This window comes from Pholcus phalangioides, unplaced genomic scaffold, assembly GCF_987345545.1.
Source record: "Pholcus phalangioides strain wild (caught in Gottingen) unplaced genomic scaffold, Ppha-v1.0 ptg000041l_1, whole genome shotgun sequence".
NCBI classification, from domain to species: domain Eukaryota; kingdom Metazoa; phylum Arthropoda; class Arachnida; order Araneae; family Pholcidae; genus Pholcus; species Pholcus phalangioides.
Window position 1 is genome coordinate 5,614,656 of NW_028301627.1, and position 21,738 is coordinate 5,636,393.

A 21,738-nucleotide genomic window follows, 5' to 3' on the forward strand; every position below is an offset into this window, starting at 1 on the left:
AAAACATGGAACAAGCACAATTCTGACATCATAAATAGGTTAGGGCCACGCATACGTATACATAACATATTCCTGCTTGTAGCGGTTCGCAAGAAATACCACAGAATGTGTACGAGATGCATGTACGGTTAAGTTGTAATGGTCATAATTTTCACACCCAATTAAAATTTAGTACCACTGCAAAACAATGACTGAATAAGACAACTGCTAAGTGATGGCAAGTAAAGCGATTTGAAAACGATGGGTATGTGAAACAACTGATAAAAACAATGGCTGTTTGAGGCAGCTCGTAAACGTTAAGTAAGGCCACTGTCCAAAACGATGGCTGAGTTAGAGCCAGGGCCGCAACTAGGGAGGGGGGGGTCGCAGGCGGATCTGGTTCCCCGGGCGGCGGATTAGCGGGGGCGCAAATTTTATTCTTCTACCTCTCCTTCAACATTATGGAGGAGGGGGGTGCCAAAATGCATGCTTGCCCCGGTTGACCAAGCATCTAGTTGTGGCCCTGGTTAGAGCATTGGTAAATTGAGGCAGAGGAATAACTGCCTCAGTGGACTAACTGCTTAGAGGTGAATGATAATCAGGGTAAGGGAACAGTGAGTTTATTGTAGCTAAGATGAGGGAGCTGTAGAGGTAAAAAAATTGAGAGCCACTGCGAACAGTTTCTCAGCCACCACCTTTCTTTCTATAATTGACGCTGGTTCGTTGCGCTTCCTCCATCTATAATAAACCATCCTTTTGGTGGTTCTCACATTGACGATTCCTGGGGTTCTATTACGCTCACGTCGTTAGTGACGTCACGCCCTTAACGCAAATCTCAACAATCATCGTTAAAGACTTTATTTTTCTCAGCAATGTTTTAGCGGTATGTCGTTATCGATTTTACGAAAAAATCCCTGGGCCCAGAGTAGCGTTAGGTCCGAAAGGGATGGGACCAATCAGATAATTTTCTCCGCTGCTGATAATCATCATAACTATAAACGGGTGCGTGGGTTATTATTGTATTTTTATTTATTTTGTGTGTGTTGAATGCCCCTAATTTTCGTAAGCTACATTTTTTTATTAATTCATCCGGATTCTTTTTATTTTCGTCAAATATTTGAGAAAGAGGTAGGCTATGCACGCACGTGAAACTCTGGCACGGGGAAATTTTCTCAATTATTACTTTTAAAAAATGATGTTTTATTTAACTTCAATGATGCTATATAAATTTTCACGACTAGAAAAATATCATCATCATATATTCCCATGTTTTTACATATTTATCTACCGTCTTGATATTACGACAAAATCGAGAACAATAAATAAAAAAACCTTTTAGTAGTAGGGGAGATTTAGCGGTTCTGGGACACAATAGGGCTACCCACGAGAACAATGGGTGCTGCCCACCTGCTGCCACGCGATAATAGGATAAGGGACACTAGATGGCGCTTTACTGTTTTCTTTCCTACATTAAATTTTTTATTGGGGGTTGTTCTTAAATTAAATTTTTTTTATGTCACACAACACTCCATCTTTCTTAAATTAAACTTTTTTTTTTTTTTTATGTCAGTTTTCCCAAGTCTGACTAAAAAGTTTTTGAAGTCCCTAGAAGTTTCCAACGCTAAGAGGGAATTATGGTTTTTTAACTTTCCCGTCGGGCTAAAAAAATTTTTGAGCCGTTCTTACTTTTTTTATGTCTAACCTTTCCTAAATTAAACTTTTTTTATATCAGTTTTTTCAATCTCAACAATGACGTCACCCTGTGTATACCGAAGCTAACGAGAAAGAGAGGGCTATGGCACTCGAAAGTCACGTGATCAACTGGGTCCTACTTTTTTTCCCAATCATCCTAGAAAGTTAAAGCTAATGACGAAAATTAAAGTTTCCAACATCATTAAAATATCGCATGATGTCACATTTTCTGAGAGGGGTCGTTCTTAAATTACCGTTTTCTCCAACTTACTTTTTTTTCAAACAGGTTTGATGGGGGCTTAAATTATTTTTTTTTAATAAAAAAATTATCGAGTTTAGCAAATACGATACCAAGGAATCTTTCCCAAATTAAATTTTTTATATCACAACCTTCCGTAAAGGGATCTTTCTTAAATTGCATCCTAAAATATTGTTGTTTTTTTTCAAAGAACTTTGATGAGGGTTTGAATTATTTTAAAATAAAAAATTACCGTTTTTTTTACGATGCAAGTCGTTCTTAAATTAAACTTTTTATGTCAATTTTCCCAAGTCTGACTAAGAAAAGTTTTCAAAGTCCCTAGAAGTTCCCAACGCTTTTTTAACCGTTCTTAATTTTTTTTAATGTAAGTCCTAAAAAGTTTTCTTCGAGGGGTTCTTTCCACGCAAATTAAATCCCTAAAAAAGTTCTCACTAAGATGAGCTTAGCTGTAAACAAATAATAAAACAAGGGAGCCATAAAATACAGAGCCATTTTATGCGAATCAAGTTTTCATTTATTTCAAATAATTTTCTTCTATCTTTGATTTCAAAACATCAAAATCAATCGCATCAAAACATTTTTCTACGACATTGTAATTTTCCACAAGAATTTTTGCGACTTCGCGAAAGTCAATTAAAGTTATAGCGTGATCGGAATATTTGTAATACATGTCATCCACCTGCAGACATTCATGGCCCAGCTGATTGGCATAGCCCATAGAGCATCCATGACAATCAATAACATTTCCAATGGCAACTGAAAGTTTTTCACTCACCAGTTTAGTGAGAACATCTGTAATATCCAAGGAGTTTGTCCCTTTAGTCTGGATTTCGCGCACACACAATTTGAGATAGTCCAAACAGAGTGTTTTCTAGATGGTGATAACACTATGAAGCTGTTGTTTTTCATCACACCAGAAAAGTTTATCTGCTACGCAAAACGACATCTTGACGATGTTTCCAAAACACTGAAACTTTTCACCGTTGCGATGAATAGGTTGAATGATCACAGAATCACCGCTGTAATCCGCTATCAAATTCTCGGACACTAAGAATGTTTTGCCGACGCGTTGAGACATACTACGACGGGAGAATTCAGTTAGCAAGCATTGCCACACGTATGGAGAAAGGGTCACACCGTTCTTACCTGGCTTCACGAGTCCCTCTTCTTCGTAGTATTCGCGTATGTGAACTTTCACTTCCCCGTTGAAGATCGTTACACTAACATAAAAGTTCTCTTCGATGTGGAATATGTTGGTTGGTAGTTGGCTTTTATCGAAGCCACTGCTGCGACATCTCTTAGCTGGTGGTGATTCTGCCACGGCTTTCCTCTTTGTCTGGACTACTTTCCGGAACGTGAGACTAACGCGAACGTCTTTGATTTTCGAGTCCTTTGGAATCGCGTGACGCCACAGCTGGTTAGTTGGAGGTAGCATTGTCAAGAGGCTGTTGTGCTCGAGGATTCGGTCCTCGGACTTGTGCCTCCCGACGAGAGAAGATGATTTTTCTTTCAGCGCCCAGGAAGAGGCAAGCGATGGGATGATCTTTCACGAGCTGCGCTTCATCATCAGAGTGAGGGGAGATGCTCTTCTGTCCATCAGAGTATCGGTTGATGACAACGAAGTTGTAGTCGTAACCTGTGACGCTCTCGACCACAGCTTTCAAATCCAATAGGAGAGGCGTCCACGGTTGGACTTGGAGCTTCATTCCAGAAAATTTGTAGAATAAATCGGGGTCGCCGTAGGCTGCGTGTTGGCGGGGCATTGGATAAGTCCTATCACCGAACTTGAAGATGCATTCCTCGGCCGGACGGTATACGATTTCCCTTTCAAGTTGTCGTAGCACAGCATTGGGTTGTTCTAGAACGTTTTGTGCGTATTCAAAGCAAAGACGTCATTTTTTTTTTCTAAACGAGAAGAGTGACAACACATTCAATCCGCAAATCTCACGATAAGAAAAAATAGATGAAAATTATTCCCCAAACCAATGAAATGTTTTTTTTTTCTGTTATGCATAAACAAACAATTAAAAAAAAATTGCAACTATTATTAAAAGAAAAAAAATTAGAAATTTATTTTACCAATTAAGCGTACGTCATGACCTTCCCTCTAGCACAATGACCCTTTTGCAGAGGGTGAAAGCTGCAAGAAACGCTGTTTGTTGCTAGCGATTTAGGAAAGTTCAAGACTTCTACCGTTTCCAAATTAAATCGCTGCTCTAGAAATTTTTTTTTTCTGCATGCAATTAACATAAATTTGGCTATACTTATTATTTACGCTTATGAGATGAATTTTCATCAATTTATAGCCGAAAAGACCTTCTTCCCATCCAATATTATGGATATTTTTACTAACCCAAACCATTTGCTTAAAATCTTCATCGGCAAGCTCATCGCTAGGAAAAGGTGGCAGGTAGAGTGAATGATACACTCTCCCTGTGCCTAAATTGAAGCAAGCCATTTCCTTGACAACATATATCCCAGTTTTAAGCATAACCCCTTCAAAATCTAACACGCAAGAAGCCATAGAAAAATTCTTACCAAGTTGATTTGAGAGAGTAGCGGAGAGAGTACTTATACCCAAGTGAACCGGAGAACTGAGTGAAGCAATTGCGTCTACCACACAGTTTATATATAATTAAACTAGTATGTGAATATACTATGAATCTCAAAGGTCGCCCCATAATGACGCAGCTACCACGTGAGAACGGATCAGCTACCATCGCTGTATGCATCACCGATAATGATGCATCGATTATTTTACCCGGTTAGTCAGAAACTTATGACACTTCTTATCAGACACTGATGCAGTTAAATGCCCAGGGCGTGGAGGTTATGACACTCAGTGATTCATTCTTATCTGTGCGCGATAAAAAGTATCGTCTTCTTCAGACAATCCCTCATTTCGTCTTTGATTTTCGTAGCATCAAGTTCGAGTTTACTGTTCATCCAGCGAGTAGATATGGCTACCTTCATCAACTTTGGCATAGATGAACGCGAGTTGGTAATTTTGACTGAAAACGCCATTACCAATGAACTTTTTCGGGATTTAGTCGCGGACGAAGAAGCATTTGTCGACGAGTGTCTAAAGAGGCCTGCGAGCTCAGATACCGTAGCAAAAAAGATGCGTGTGGAAGCAGGACCAAGTAGATATGCTCCATCGGAGAAGAAGAAAGAGGTTAGTTTTTTTTGTTTTTATTATATGTTTGAGGCAGGGGCGTAGCCAGAAATTTCGTTTGGGGGGGGGACCACTTTCATTTCGGGGGGGGCAAAGTGACAGAACAATGGATTTGGCCATTTTTTTCTGTCATTTTCTCACATTTCGGGGGGGGGGACCAGACCCCCAAGTCCCCCCCCCCTGGCTACGCCCTTGGTTTGAGGGAATCAAATTGTTTAAATTTCACTTCAAATCAAATTTATTTCATGTCGCGAAACATTTTTTCTTTTTTAATTTCATGTCGCGAGTAAATTTATTTTCAAAAAACAGAATTCAAACGTATAAAATAGAAAAATTTTATTCAGTTGTATATGAGTACATCCGCAGACTCGTGAATCAATTTATACATTTGCGAACTGGTGAGATTAACGGCTTTCGTAGTGGGCGCATTTCCGCTGAAATAGCGTTAATCGTAGGTTTTATTGCAATACGTGAGAAAAATATTTCCTCCCAGCGGAAGAGAGGAATTACATCTTTCAAAGTCCATTTGATTTTTATATGTTGTTGCTATAACAGTAAATAATATAACAATCAGTATCGTGAATATGGCGATCTTGTGTCTTATCAGTTCTCCATGACTCTCCAATTCGTAGGACCAGCAGCTCGGTAAATCGAATGACGGCACATCCGTTTTCCAGGCGATTCCCTGCTTTCTATTGTTTTGATCGTAGATCACGGCTTCCACTGTTGTTGGCATTTCAAAGCTCTAACCAAATATGTTTCAAAAATGGGTTTTTTATATAATCTCTCGGAGCTCCGGTTTCTTCTAGCGCTTTCAGGAAAATCTCTTGACCCACCACGGGTGATTTTCTTCGACCGACCACACTTGATATCAAATCGCGAATGTCGCTTCCTTTGATGAGTCTGCTCTTATAAACGATCGAGCCGTTAGAATTAATTTTTAATATATTCGGATGCTTATTTATATGCGTGATAATTTTTTCTGAGTGTCCCCTTTGCGATTTCGGGACAGAAATCAGAACTATTGGCGATTCGTCAACTTTATTTTTCTTCTCTTTTTTTACTTCTTGTATTTTCGGTTCTGGTAACCGCGGTGGATTATTCTCGGCGACGTTGATTATCTTGTTCATCAGATTCTGATAGAGTTTAATTTTTATAGCTTCGGGCTCCTTGCTTCGCAGTATTTTCAACATCTCGTTGTCCAACTCAGAAAGCTGCTCTTTTGTGGTTACATGACGCGATAACAATTGTTCTGGAACCAGAGCGAATTTCTGTGCGTGCTCCATTATCTCGTGAACAAAGTGGCGAGGGTTTGTATGGCGGCTGGGATTAACTGGAACAAAAAAACCTCCTTTCTGAATCAGCACGCGCTTTTTCTCGTATAGCGGCGTCTTTTTGCAGGCGAGTTTGCGAAGTGTATTTCTGTGCCTTTTCAGTTTATTTTTCTGTTTTGAGGATAACGGAATGACACCCTTCAAAATATTGAGTGAGCACTCGCAGACTGTCTTTAATGCTGATTTCGGTAATTTCTTCAACAAATCCTTGCGTTTATTCATCGGACAGGCAGAGAGTAGACGAAGCACGTGTTGTTTCTCCAATGCCATACTTTTAAATAACGGTATTTTTATTCCAACCATATGCTATATGCTATAGCCTTCTTCAGCGCGCAGTGCTTTATCATGCTTTCGTGGCGACAACAGTTCGCGCTCACTTCTGGCAAGTCCACAACATTGGGACAGAGAATGGCATCGAGATTATAAACCTTTAACCCGTACTGTTGCAGTAGCATCCGACACTTGTCGTGGCCTTTCGTATACAATACGACTTTTGATAATCGCTGCAAATGTTGCTCCAGCATTTCAAAGGGTACATCACTCGCCGACCACGATATTTCGTGTATGTTGTTGGTGACGTAGAGACATTGGTGTCTATCTCTAGGAGATAATTCCGAAAATTTTTTGGGCGGTTTGTATACAGAGTGAAAGTTGTCTCTCGAATGCATGAAGCACCACGCCAACTCCTTGATTATGAATGTTCTATCCGACAGCTGGAAACCCTCGACCTCTATCACTGCCGTCATTTTCAAAAATGGGAAGTTTCATTTCCTGGGTTTATAGATATATTGCGTCTGCCCAGGTAACACGTTAGTGCGCAGGCGCATTTCTTCCTCCGTCTCCGGCCGTAAATCTACCATTAAATACGAATACGGTTTTTTCGTGCTATCCTCGAACACCTCGTTGAAAAATTTGATTTTGCTGGGAAACAGCTGACGTCCCAGGTGGGTCACTTGACTGACATCTCTTCTATATTTGAATAGAAACATATACTGTGCGTTCAGAGAAACGTTTCTCATTTCCCGCCCCTGATGAAACACGTTCTGTGCTATGAAAATCACGGTCAATTTTCTGTGGTGGCTGTACTTTGTGAAAAGGTTTGCTAATTTTTTCTCGCCGGATAGCTCGTTCATGAGATCATCTAAAATCACCAAGCTGTCTTCTTCCACGCTTTCGAAATTGCTCCCCTCTCGAAATTCCACGTAATCTTCCATGTCTTCGAACAGGGTCTGATATTCGACGTAAAACCATATAACTCGCTTCGGGTGAGGCTCTCGAAACATTTCGTTCCTGTGTTTTAATAGTTCTCTGAGAAAATATGTTTTTCCCGAACCGGTAGGTCCGGCAATGAGCACGGTGCTCGGATGTGTCAGCTTGAAAGGTTCCATAGTAAATGACAAAAAATTACGAATGCATTTTTTATTTAACAGAACAATTTTTCTTTACAAAGCTTGCTACGCGCATATCGTTTTGCATATTAAAACGCGATACAATATTATTCATACTTTCGCCGATACATCGAGAATAGATAAAAAAAATCACATAGTGACCGCACACGGTTGGTTGTCTTATCTGATTGTAGCATGACGTCATTATAGTCGACGCGTGAGTAGCGTCGTAGAAATCTGTTTATGTGTCCTTTCTTGAAATAGCTGGGCGGGTTCCCGTAAGAGTCGAAGAAATCAGATCTCGCTTCGTTTTCGATGTAAATAGCCAACCAGTGCGTTCCAGGTTCGTTCTCTCTGTCCGTGTTCACAATCAGTGCAGCGGGATACGCGATCACATTTTCGGGTAAATTATCACTCGCAAAAACACCTAGGAAAGCCTTTCGAGTGTGGGGGTGTGTCGAGAGGGCGTGCTCTATCTGTTTAGTGTTCATCCCGCAAAGTCACACAAGACGCTTCTGGACTTTGTTATTTCCACCAGCGATTCGAATTCGGCAAATATGATAACCGACACTGTCTTGGTCAAGGCTGAGGAGAACTTGAGTTCCACTCGCAGATTGCCCTGCTTTTGTAGGTGCACGTGTCCGCAGTCGCTCATGTCGGGTATCAGGTTGAAAGCGAAGAGGCTGTAACCGCCGGGTTCATATTCTTCTCTGCTCACGTCACATCCTTTATCTTCTCCGGGCCTTCCGGTGCCCACGAAGAGGGTGTTGTAGGCTCTGATGACGTGTCTGTTCCTAAAGTCTGGATGTAGCGACGTGTGGGGGACGGGTCTTCCATCGATAGAAACAGAAACAAAGTTGACGTTGTTGTGCTTGAAGTCGAAGGGGTTCAAACCGAACGTTCCGTTGAATGCTTCCGTGTCCACCATGCCCATAACCAATCGCTTAGGCATGACACCCAGAAATACATTATCTTGCACGAAACTCATGCTATATATAGAAGATATCGAATAGACCTTGCATATCACACGGTTAATACAATATTTAGCTGTTGTTTTCTCGAGCGCCATAGCATGCGCTACAGCCACAGCAGAATTCATTCTTACTTTGCGCACAAAAATACTCGCTTGCTCGATAACCACGTCGCAACCCGGAGCAGCAGTGATCAGAAAGAACTCGGGTTTCGATCGAACCAGTCTCATCTTCAAGTCCACGAGAGAGAGCATCAGCTTCGGTTGATAGAATATGTCGACGTGAGGCACGCCCATCATTTCAAAAGAATTTTCCGCGAGTTTTGCTCTTTTCTTGGCCCCTTCGTTCTTGGTGAGGTCAGACATGTGACCTGCAGTGTCCTTGTAGAACCCTTCGGCTGTCAGGGGTCCTCTCTTTGCATCCGATCCGTAGTTAAGCAGTGTTTCCAGGTAAGCTCGATACGGATATGTGTGTGATGAGTTCGTGAGCGTTCTCCCGTTCAGCGAGACGTCAATCTGGGAGAAGAGGGAGTGTAGGAAATTATTCGCCGTCGATACCGCTTCGTCGGATTCTGGTTTTGTCACCCTTACTCTGACATACAGCTGAGTGGCAGAAAGGTCTATGTATTCTTCAGCACTACCGGCCACGTGAAATTCGAGGGGGGCCTCCGAATCACGCACTTGAGATATGGGATGGTACTGGACCCACTCGGCTGATTCTATGGAGGTTTCCGTGGGTGGAACCGTGAACAGATCGGCTTCGCTTTTCAAACATTCATGAGAATTTTCGTGGATTAAAGCCATCGCTGAATATATCGGATGTCGACAGCTTTCTAGCTCTCTTCTTACTGACAGTTTTCTTGACGAGTCTCTTCCTTTTATTCTTTCCTCCGAGCATGGATTTGACTTTACTGGCCGCCCTATCCGTGAGAGACCTTCCGGCTTCCTTGGCACGGTCGCGAGCAGCTATCTTTGCGTCTTTTCCTTGAACGATGTCGTTGGCGAAATCTACGCCGGAGCGTAACAGTTGAGATCCCACGGCCTTGGCACCTCGCTTCAACAGCGGTACGGCCGATCTAAAGAGAGAGCTGAATATGGATCCAAGGCCATAACATCTTTGGAGAGCGTTGCCCTGATAATATCCGAGTCTGTTTCCAGCCTGTGTCAGATAGTAATCGTTGATGCTGTGGGCACAGCTCCGGTACGGCTTATAGTGCATGTCGCAGTCTAAAGTGTAGTTTCACTATCACCTTTCCACGTTGAAATGTGAAAAACTTGCCCATGTGCGTCCTTAAATACATGTGAACGATGTCGAAACTCTTTCTGGCTAGCGGCATGTAATGAGCGCATTCGAAAGACACGCTGACTATATCCCCATCTTGGCCGCTAGTTTTTACGATTCTCAGTAGCGGGGCGTAGGTGTTACCCACGACCTGAGGTTCAACCAGGTTGCAGTACACGTACAAGAGATGAAAGTCCAATTTAGGATCCGCCGTGAAAGGGCCGTTGACGATGGTCGGGCCCTCTGTCAGGCCGAGCTCGAAACCCAAGTTTTCAGCTATGCCGCTGTGGTGGTCGAGTGGTTATAGTGACGGACTCGCGATGCGAGGATCCGGGTTCGAACCCCACAGTGGTGGTCGGCTGAAGTTGGTTTTCTGTGGTTCCCAACTTCAAGGCGCAAATGCGAGCCGATCTCCCCGTTAAAAAGTCTCGCCACAGAGAGCAACAGTCCTACAACAATAAATCATTCAATCATAACACTTCACTCATAGTTAGAAAAACTAGTGGCAGATGGCAGCACTACACATAACAAGCATTACAGAGAAACAAAAAACTTCACGTCAGGTGTCAGCCACCTCGTTGGGCAATTTTCCTGTTGTGGCGTTGTATTTGTATTTGAGCTTGGCGTCTTTCTTGAGGTTCACCTTCACTTTTTTCGTGACTTTGTTGTACGTCACACCGATCTTGTCTTGAAAATTTTGAGTGGATATGGCTTTGATCAGTTCAGGGGTCGTCTCGTAGAAACCCGGGGCTATGCGACCGGTCTTCATTACCTTGTTACCGACATCGAATTCGAAAGTGTTTGTCTCTTTAGTGATGTTGTGGAACGAATAGGGATAAATTATCTCTGACAGTGCGACTTCCATCTCGGAATCGAACTCCAGGGTGTTTGGGAGTTTAACCACGAAATTCGAGAGCGTGTTGTCTGGAAAAAAGTTCATGGAGGCATCGCTGTGTAAAGTGAGATAGAAAGAAGCCATCTCGAAAATGACAGATGCGTGCGCTGTTTCCGGGTTTTCATAGCACTACCCACGAGTTGAATTTTTTCGGATACCCGCGAAATTTCACGAGGTATTGGACTGTTCCTTTTCTTCTCTTCAAAACTTTTTCTATCGGGAATTTCTCTCCCATCTTAACACCGACCATCTCTTCGGCGTAGAAGGTGCCCTTGATTTCTTCCCCCATCAGATCCTTGAGTCTGTAAACGGGAATTTCCCTTCTAACGCACTCGCTCACCACGAATATCTCCTCGGTGAAATTGGACTCGTAACCCCTCTCGAAAGTGTGCTTCGATCTGCTAATGCGCACTTGATCACCCACTTTAAACTTACATTCTTGTTTCTTGGATGTATTGCCATAGATTGTTCCACACCTCCGACTCGTTTCCAGGGTTCACGTCGACGGGTCCCATTTTTATAGATCTGTGATACCTGTGATTGTAGCTCCACACGAGATCTTCGATCATGTCGATGTAGCGATAAGTGTTCTTGGCAGTGAAGTACTTGTACATCCAGTTTCTGAGCGACCTGTTCCACCTCTCCACCACGCTGGCTTTTATCTGTTCGTTCTCCGTAGTGAAAAACTTGACGCCTTGACGCTTTATATAACGCTGTACTGGCGCGGCTATAAACTCTCGCCCCTTATCGCTCTGTAGCGCCACTGGTTGACGTTGTTGAAAGATGCTTTCTAAAGCTTTGACCACGTTGTCACCGGTCTTTCTTTTGAGGGGTATGACGAAACCATATTTGGAGAAGACGTCGATGCACGTTAAAAGATAGTTGTAACCGTCGTTGTGAATTGCTAGATTACGCATGTCCACCAAGTCGATTTGAAATTGACTGTTCAGACCGGCCACTATTGTTTTGTTGCGGGGAAACACTTTTTTAATCGATCTGTGTCACGTGTATGCTCTCTCTCCAGCCAACCAATCTTTGATTTCTTTTTTCTTTGATGACTTGAGCACGCGCTTGAGGGCGGATACGCCACCGAAACTCGCTGGAAGACGTGGGTTTCTGTATCTCTCCTCCTTGCTTGTGTTAGACTTATGTGTGCTACATTCCCGTTTTATTTGTTTTCAGGAGCGACACCTATGCGAGACTTGCGGCAAGGAGTTTTCCCTGCGTCGAAATCTCAACCAACATAGGTTGACGCATGGCGAGCGCCAGCACAAGTGCTCGGATTGCGGGGCCGCTTTTCACCGCAATAGCCACCTCATGCGCCAGCAACGCAACATGGGCCACGCCCCCCAAAGAGCACCATCCCACAATGGAGGAGCACCGCAGCTTGGAGGGGCACCTCATCTTGGAGGACCGAGCCATCACCGAGCACCACCGCAGCTAGGAGGGGCACCTCATCTTGGAGGAGCATCGAACCATCACCGAGTACCACCGCAGCAAGGGGCACAGCTAGGAGGAGGGCAAGTCAGACGCGCTTTAGATATGTTGTCGACGCACGAATTGACCCCCGAGCTCGGCACCGAAATGGACATGACGACCTTCCTCGACAGCGTGAGAGAGGAGTTGACGCGGCTGTTGAGGGAGGACATGACCACCCACAGATCCCTTAAATGGAACATCGTCGCGACTGCTGTTTTTTCCAAGAAAGGAAGTGACGGCGAGGACGAGTTCTGCAACGGGTATCTTCGAAGTAAAATGCTCACCACTTTAACCGCCGACCAGATAGAAGAGCGCCTACAAATAGCCTTCGAAAAGGTAAAGCAGGCGACAGAGGATTTTGAAGGCAGCGGAAGTGGTTGGGTACTCGAGCGCGTGCTCTTGCTCGAGCTAAACACAGCGCGGTACCAACGACTAGCGGCCGCCACCTACATTCCGCTGCCGAAGGGGCTAGCCACCAGGAAAGCCGTGATAAATATAAAAAACGATGACGAGAAATGCTTTCTCTGGTGTGCGTTGGCTGCCCTACACCCAGTGGAAATACATCCGGAAAGGGTGTTCAACTATATCCAGTATGAGAGCGAGCTCGATACCAGTGGACATTCATACCCTGTGACTTTGAAACAAATCCCACGTTTTGAAAAAGCGAATCATTACGCTTCAACGTCTTTGGGTTGGAGGGGGGAGAAGTCTTTCCTCTCAGGATTAGCGAGGCAACATCACAATCCGTGATAAATCTCCTATTAATCAGCAACGAGACAACGTCACAATACTGTCTCATCAACAACATGTCTCGTTTGCTGTTATATACCACCAAGTATGAAGGAGCGTCACACTTTTGTGAATATTGCTTGCAACGCTTCTCTTCTCTCGAGCATCTGAATGCGCATGAACCGCTGTGTCAGACACACGGTCCACAACGCGTGACGTATCCCGGTGAAGGCGAGAACGTGATGCAATTCAAGAACCACCATTACCAGCTTCGTGTCCCGTACGTCATTTACGCGGACTTCGAGGCGATCCTAGAGAAGGTGGTGGGGTGCGATCGTGATCCATCGATCTCCAGCACCATCCAGAAGCGCCTTCACCACCCCTGTGGTTTCGCATACACAGTCGTGGGACCCGATGGTGTGTATGTGAAGGAGCCCACAGTATACAGGGGTGAAGGTAGAAAGACATCCACGCAGTGGATGTCTTTTTCCGGTGTCTGGTGGAAGAAGAGCGAGTCATCATGGGCAAGCTCGACAACCCGGTGCCTTTACATATGACAGAAGATGATGATTATATGTTTATGAATGCAACCACTTGTATGGTGTGTGAGCAACCTCTCGGCGACGACAGGGTCCGTGACCATTGCCACATCACCGGTGATTTTAGAGCTGCACTTCATCAGAAGTGCAACCTCCAGCTCAGGTTGAGACGCCACATCCCGGTGATATTCCACGACCTCCAGAATTACGACGCGCATTTCCTGATGCAAGGACTTAGCCTCTACTTGGATCGCAGGATCCAGGTGATCGGGCGGAATATGGAAAAATTCATTTCCTTTTCTCTCGGTCGCCTGTGATTCCTCGATTCCAACCAGTTCTTGGCGGCGTCATTGGAATGTCTTGTGCAAGCGATGAATCCCGGTGACTTCATAAACATGCGAAAATGCTTCGGTAACAAGAGTCATCCATCTATTTTTTCTTATCGTGAGATTTGCGGATTGAATGTGTTGTCACTCTTCTCGTTTAAAAAAAAAAAAAACTTCGCAGGTCAGCATGCGCTAGGTGTAAAATATATTTGTGAAAAAAAAATTAAAAAATAATAATATATATTTAATTGAGAGAGTTGCGGAGAGAAATTGAATGTGTTGTCTCATTTAGAAAAAGATGGAAAGTAACGGCCTCCGCTTCGAATATTCTCGCAACGTGATGGAGTCTCCCGATGCTGTTCTGCGTCAGCTAGAGTCTGACATTTTGTACCGACCGGCCGAGGAATGCGTCTTCATGTTTGGCAACAGAACCTTTCCGATGCCCCGTCAGCATGCGGGTTACGGTGACCCATGACTGAACTATAAATTTTCCAGGATGACCCTCCAAGCCCAACCGTGGACACCTCTCCTCTTGGATTTGAAAGCCGTGGTTGAAAGTATCACTGGCTGTGACTACAATTTTGTAGTCATAAACCGCTACTCGGATGGAACCAAGAGCATCTCCCCGCATTCCGATGACGAAGCACAGCTCGTGAAAGATCATCCCATCGCTTGCCTTTCCCTGGGCGTGGAGAGAAAGATCGTGTTCTCCAGAAAAGGTCATCAATCTGTGGACCGCATCCTGGAACACAACAGCCTGCTGACGATGCTGCCTGCAACCAACCAACTGTGGCGTCACGCGATACCAAAGGACGCGAAAGTGAAAGACGTTCGCGTTAGTCTGACGTTTCGGAAAATAATTCGTGAAAAGCGGAAAGCCGTGGCAAAACCACCACCGGCTAAGAGATCGCGTAGCGGGTTCAAAAAGGAAGCGCCGCCTCCCAACATCTTCCATGTGGAGGAGAACTTTTCCTTCAGTGTCTTGATCTTCAACGGGGAAGTGCGCGTACACATCCGCGAATACTACGAACGCGATGGACTCATGCAACGAACGCGATGGACTCATGCATCCGGGTAAAAATGGAGTGACTCTTTCTCCATACGTGTGGGAGTGTTTGAGAACCGAATTCTGTTGCCGCACTAAACTTCAACGCGTCGGCAGAACTTTTCTAGTGTCAGAGAACCTCATCGTGGACTACATTGGTGGTGACGTTTTCATACAGCCTCTACATCGCGGGGACAATAAAACTTTTAAGTGCTCCGAAAACCCCCTGAAAATATCTTTTCCCGGTACCGAAACACTCTTTTGGAGTGAGCACGACAAACCGCTTCATACCGTGGTCAGTGAGTTCGTGCAGAAAACGCTTTGCGTTCAATATCTAAAAGTATGTGTGGGCGAAATGCATACGAAAGGGACTAGCTCTATGGATATCACAAACATTGTGGCTAAACTGGTAAGTGAACAAGTTTATGTTAGCATCGGAAAAATTGTTGACTGTCATGGTTGTCGCATGGGATATGCAAATCAGCTGGGTCACGAATGTCTAGAAATGTATGATAACTTAACGTATTATAAATATTTTGACCACGCTTTAACTCAAATGCGTTAAATTGTAATGCGGAAAATTACAATGTTGCCGAAAATTGTTTTGATGCTATCGATTTTGAGAATTTGAGGTGTAAAATTGAAACATATCATCTGAATAAATGAAAACTTGATTCGTATAAAATGACTCTGTATTTTATTGCTCCTTTGTCTTATTATTTTTTTACAGCTAAAGTGTTGAAAAAAATATCTTGGTGAGAACTTTTTTGGGGATTTAATTTGTGTGAAAAGACCCCTCGAAGAAAACTTTTTACATAAAAAACTAAGAACGGCTAAAAAATTTTTTCAGCCCGACGGGAAAGTTAAAAAAAAAACAAAACGATAATTCCCTCTCTTAGCGTTTGAAACTTCTAGGAGAACTTTTTAGTCAGACTAACATAAAAAAAAGTTTAATTTAAGAAAGATGGAGTGTTGTGTGACATAAAAAAAAAAATTAATTTAGGAAAGAAAACAGTAAAGATCCCTGACGTGACAGAAAAAATTTTAATTTAATAACGACCCCCAATAAAAAATTAATTTAGGAAAGAAAACAGTAAAGCACCATCTAGTGTCCCTTATCCTATTATCGCGGGGCAGCAGCCTCCCTTATCGCGTGGCAGCTGGTGGGCAGCACTATTGTGTCCCAGAACCGCTAAATCTCCCCTACTTTTATTTATATCATTAATTAGACAATTGGTTCCCTTGTTTCACACATGAAAATGAAGTTCCACCAAATTTACACTGTTGTTGACATCTCTTTTATACTCCGATGAGAAAAAATTTATTTGTTGATTAATTATATAAAATTTACTTCGATTTTTTTATAGTGTAACCTTAGTGTGCAGAATATACTGCGTGTGTGTGTAAAGGCACGTATACACTAGCGAGCGGATCATGCAATGAAAGCATTTGCAATTGGTCGTTCAGTAATTTGTACAGTGTTGAGAACGATTCTTGAGCCTTTTTCACTGGACCCACCTGGAATCGTTTTTTTCAACGAACACAAAGGAAGTTTGTGTACCCACGAGCGGATTAGAACCGCTGCAGGGGGGTCGTGCGTTGCAAGATCGGCGCGCAAGTGTTTACGCGCCTTAAGGGTGTTTACTGCATTACACCTCTGCGTATTGTGGCTAATTTCAAAATATCTTGAACACACATCGCGACTGAGAGAGAGATTTACCATTTAAATAATATTCTTATATTGAGATGAGTTTAAGATTAGAATAAAGACATTTCCATGCAAGATTTGAAAATAAATTTCGTTGTAGAGAGATTTATCTCTTAGTACCGAGTATATAATAATTTATAACGATTTATCACTATGAATAATTTTTTCCAATCAGTATGTGTAATTAGATAACATTTTAAACGATAATCCTGTCTCTGAATCATGTTACTAAATTAAGTAACGTAATTCAGAGAATTATTATTCGTTGTAATGAATAACTTGATAATAATTTCTAATTCTACTAATTTGTCTCTGTTGTTCTCGCCTTCATCGAAAAATGTACGCGCGAGCGGCCATGTTTATTTTCGTTAAGCGAGCTTAACGAGTGCTTTCGCGTTATTTACCGCTTCGCATAGAGATGACGATAACGAAGATCGCTAGTAACGCTGTGATAAAAATCAACCTTTAGCGATGGTGACGTAAATCTATCTATCTCACAATGCATCGCAAACACGTTTGAAACGCGGGTTTAACGACATTAGCGTAATAAACCCCCTGAATAGTCCATGTGCAAAGTTTCCGAAATGGAAGTACCGAGAATCAGGGTCATCACAGACAAGGCTGTCTTTAGAGCATCATGAGGCCAATAGACTTTTTTAAGGCCCTACCTGGAAAATTCTCAAAAATTTCAATTAGTTCACATTTCCGGGGTCGTGTCCGGATGGGCCCATGCGTCAAGACAGCACTAATCACAGATCATTATCTATCGAAATCCATTGCAATATACAACGATACTTGTTAAAAGCTGGATTTCTTATGGCAGTGGTTCTCAAGAGTGTGCGTCGCAGCGTGTTCATGTTCAATGCTTTGAAGTGGTAATATATTAGACTATCTTGCGGAGCCGTGGAAGATCGTTGACCGAGGAAAGGGAACTGCGGGGCAAAAGTTTCAGACCCGCTGCCTTATGTGCAGATGAGCCAAGCCAGTTCCAATCCTAAAATACAATCTATACCAAAAAGAGTGTTCGATCACATACAAGCACAGAAAAGAAAATATAGAACCTCACTATAACGGGCTGAAGGTTGTCCGTTATAATGAGAGTCCGGTTTATAACAAATAATTCTTATAGGGGTTTAATGAATGCTACAGGTATATCATTAGAATTACAATAGTCAGTGTATGGCCACCATTTCAACTTTTTCCGGGGGGGGGGCGCAAAGCACATGTACTCAATGTACACGGGTGAAATAAATTAATATAATTTGCATATTTTATCGAATTTCATGAAAAGAACTGAACTGAATGTAAAACCACTGCTTCTAGACAAATATGCAAATCTTGTACGTCAAATACGTAAGCGTACACGTGTGTGTAGGCGGAACCAGTAGAGAAACAGGCTCTATAAGCGCGCGTAAGTTAAGACGCATTTCGTTCGCTAGCACACCTCGGCGAATTTCTTGGTGTTATTTTGCAGCAATCGGCTAATTTCAAATTGTAACAGTAAAAATGAGTAACCACCAACGTTTAGATGATGGAATGAGGTGGCGAATTGTGGGGAGGCTAGAACGCCTCCCCACAATTCTCCCCGCTGTATGAAACGCCACAACAGGCAAAATGCCCAACGAGGTGGCTGAGAAAAAGATGCCCATAAAAATATGGAAGTCATATATTTCAAAAATACAGCAACCCAGTTAAAAATGCAATTAATAAAAATTATAAACAATATATACACGTGATAAAATATTATAAAATGCCCATAAAGAATGGGCAGATGTTAACCAAATAAGAGTTAAATCACTGTAAACTGTTTATGAAAATATGCTCATAAGCTACAAAATAACAAAATTAAATCCTTTCTATACATTGTTTTTTTTTCCCCAAAAAAGCCACAAAAAGGAATTTTAAGAAAACTCGTCCAGTTTTTTCTTCTATAAGTCATGACAGCTTCACATGATCTGCATTTGTGAATGAGTCAAAAAATTTTATTAAAAATTAAATATTGGGGAAAAGTTTATGAACATAGCTATACTGGGAGGAGGGGCAAAGCCTTCCTGCACCCTTTTTCTCTTCACATCAAATCTTGTTTATTTTGTCCCACTTCATCAGAGTGATATGAAAAGTGGCATTTGAAAGCACCAGCTTACTGACGAATTTTACAATCTTAAAGCAACAAAAAAAACCAATGAGATTCATCAAGCACCCTTCCAAAATGAGTCAACTTCCCTCATGAGGGTCCCCAGCCTGGAGTCCCCACCCCATGAGTACCACAAAAAATTGTAATTCATATTCATTTTACAAACGACTAAAATCCAAGAGCCCCCAACCAAGGAGCAAAGTCAATATGCAGATTTTTTTATGCACCCGAAACATTGATTTATAGCAAACTTTTACTGCTAATATTACAAAAGGCTGAAGCTGGTTTTCTATGGTTCCCAACTTCAAGGCGCGAATGCGAGCCGATCTCCACTTTAAAAAGTCTCTCCATAGAGCGCAAGAGACCTACAAAGGTGTAAAAATGTAATTCAATCATAACACATCACTAACTTCACTTCTGAAATATCGATGGCAGCACTGAAAAATCAAACACTACATATGCACTCAGACTGTTAGGCACACACACTTCCAGCACAACTCCCTAGATAGTAAATTGCCCATAGATGGTAATAGACCTGAGTTGTGCTTGGTTTGAAAGAAGGAAAGCCCCCCCCCCCTCCCCCCGGAAATCACTCACTCAAACAATCTGGGAATGTGCCGCGGGCCGCTCAATTGAAGTAAGAAGTTGCCACGAGCCACTTAATTCATCTGTAAGTGTACCGGCGCCACTTGAGGCAGGCCAAATTTAGGCCATGTGTTGAGCACATGTATGCTTTAAAATAAATAAGGGCTATTCAAGTATTACGTCAGCAAATTTTTAGCAATTTTTGACTTACCCCTCTTGTCAGAAAAAGTCAGCAAAACTCTCACTCTCCCCCTGTCAGCGCTCTGCCCCCTTCCTCCTAACGCTTATTGGTGGAATCTGAATTGGGGGCTTCAGGGGGAAAAAGTACTTTACTACTTTTCAGGGGGAAAACTACTTTCTGAATCGAGATTTAAGTGAGTTTGAACGTGGTGTTATAGTCGGTACACGAGAGATGGGACATAGAATCTCCGAGGTAGCGATGAAATTTGGATTTTCACGTACGACCATTTCACGAGTGTACCGTGAATATCGGGAATCCGGTAAAAAGTTAAATCTACGACATCGCTGCGGCCGGAAAAAGATCATGCAAGAACGGGACTGACGAGAATCATTAAACGTGACAGACACGCAACCCTTCCGCAAATTGCTGCAGATTTCAATGCTGGGCCATCAACAAGTGTCAGTGTGCGAACCATTCAATGAAACATCATCGATATGGGCTTTCGGGCCGAGGGCCCACTCGTGTACCGTTGATGACTGCACGACACAAAGCTTTACGCCTCGCCTGGGCCCGACAACTGACATTGGACTGTTGAGGACTGGAAACACGTTGCCTGGTCTGACGAGTCTCGGTTCCAATTGCTTCGAGCTGATGGACGTGTACGGGTATGGAGACAAACTCATGAATCCATGGACCCTACATGCCAACAGAGGACTGTTCAAGCTGGTGGAGGCTCTGTGATGGTATGGGGCGTGTGTAGTTGGCGTGATCATTGATCATTTTTGTCGCACCACGGTCATTTTCTGCACACAAGGGCTAATTAGACCAGAACCTACAATTTATTGCCGATTCCGAACGGCAGGCTTGTTTTTTTATACTCATCGAGAGGTTGGTGCGCTAACCCCTCGACGGGGGAACTCTCTGCGGTAGCAATTTTTTGCTGTGGTCAAGTCGCCGTTTTTTGTTGTACCCCTGTGTCAGGAAAGTTTCCTGACAAGGACGAACCGGGTATCGAACTCGCGACACCTCTAAACATCCTTCAGTACTTTAGGCGAGTATCTTATCGACCGGGCTACCGCGCCCAGTTGGCGTGATATGGGACCCCTGATACGTCTAGATACGACTCTGACAGGTACGTAAGCATCCTGTCTGATCACCTGCACCCATTCATGTCCATTGTGCATTCCGACGGACTTGGACAATTTCAGCAGAACAATGCGACACCCCACACGTCCAGAATTGCTACAAAGTGGCTCCAGGAACACTCTTCTGACTTTAGACACTTCCGCTGGCCACCAAAATCCCCAGACATGAACATTATTGAACATATCTGGGATGCCTTGCAACGTGCTGTTCGGAAGAGATCTCCACCCCCCTCTTACTCCTACGGATTTATGGACAGCCCTGCAGGATTCATGGTGTCAATTACCTCCAGCACTATTTTAGACATCAGTCGAATCCATGCCACGTCGTGTTGCGGCACTTCTGCGTACTCGCGGGGGCCCTACACGATATTAGGCAGGTGTACAAGTTTTATCAAAAAAAGAACTGATAGTTTATTATGGTTGACGAACGGAAATTAGCACTATGTTCTTGGTGTCTTCTAAATATTCTTGGGCAAAGTGGATCAACTCTTCTATGTTTTAGACGGCAACGGGTCTATCGTCATGAATACTTTTAACATCTTTTCGCAACTACGAAGGAAGCGTGAGCGCCTGCTGAATAGGATTCGGTTCCTGTTGAAATGTAAGTCGTCGGGGATCACCCCAAAATTTTTGAATCTGTCCTGCTCGTTAAAGAGAACCCCCCATGTAAACAAAGGCCTGTATCGCAGTAAAATTATTATACTTCGTTGCCTCATCCAAGATCTCAGGAGTGCACTAGCCTCCGTCGAAGAACGCTTGTATTTGTCTCATTTGGAATTAGCTCAACGCGAGGGCTTTCACCGTGCTTCGCCATTATCCCCTAGCTTAGAGCAAAATTCATACTGGCGAACTGTGAAGGAGTCCAAACGTCATCAGGACACCCTCAACAAGAA

The 21,738-nt window shown here is 43.2% G+C and overlaps 1 protein-coding gene across 1 annotated transcript; it reads left to right on the forward strand.

Moving 5' to 3' along the window:
• Nucleotides 1-4,227: 4,227 nt before the first annotated feature.
• Nucleotides 4,228-13,211, forward strand: LOC149065151 (uncharacterized). The gene is made up of 2 exons (XM_089254463.1): nt 4,228-5,105; nt 12,157-13,211. The coding sequence occupies exons 1-2, from the start codon at nt 4,890-4,892 to the stop codon at nt 13,201-13,203; spliced, it is 1,263 nt and encodes a 420-aa protein (XP_089110589.1). The 5' UTR covers nt 4,228-4,889; the 3' UTR covers nt 13,204-13,211.
• The last annotated feature ends 8,527 nt before the right edge of the window (nt 13,212-21,738 follow it).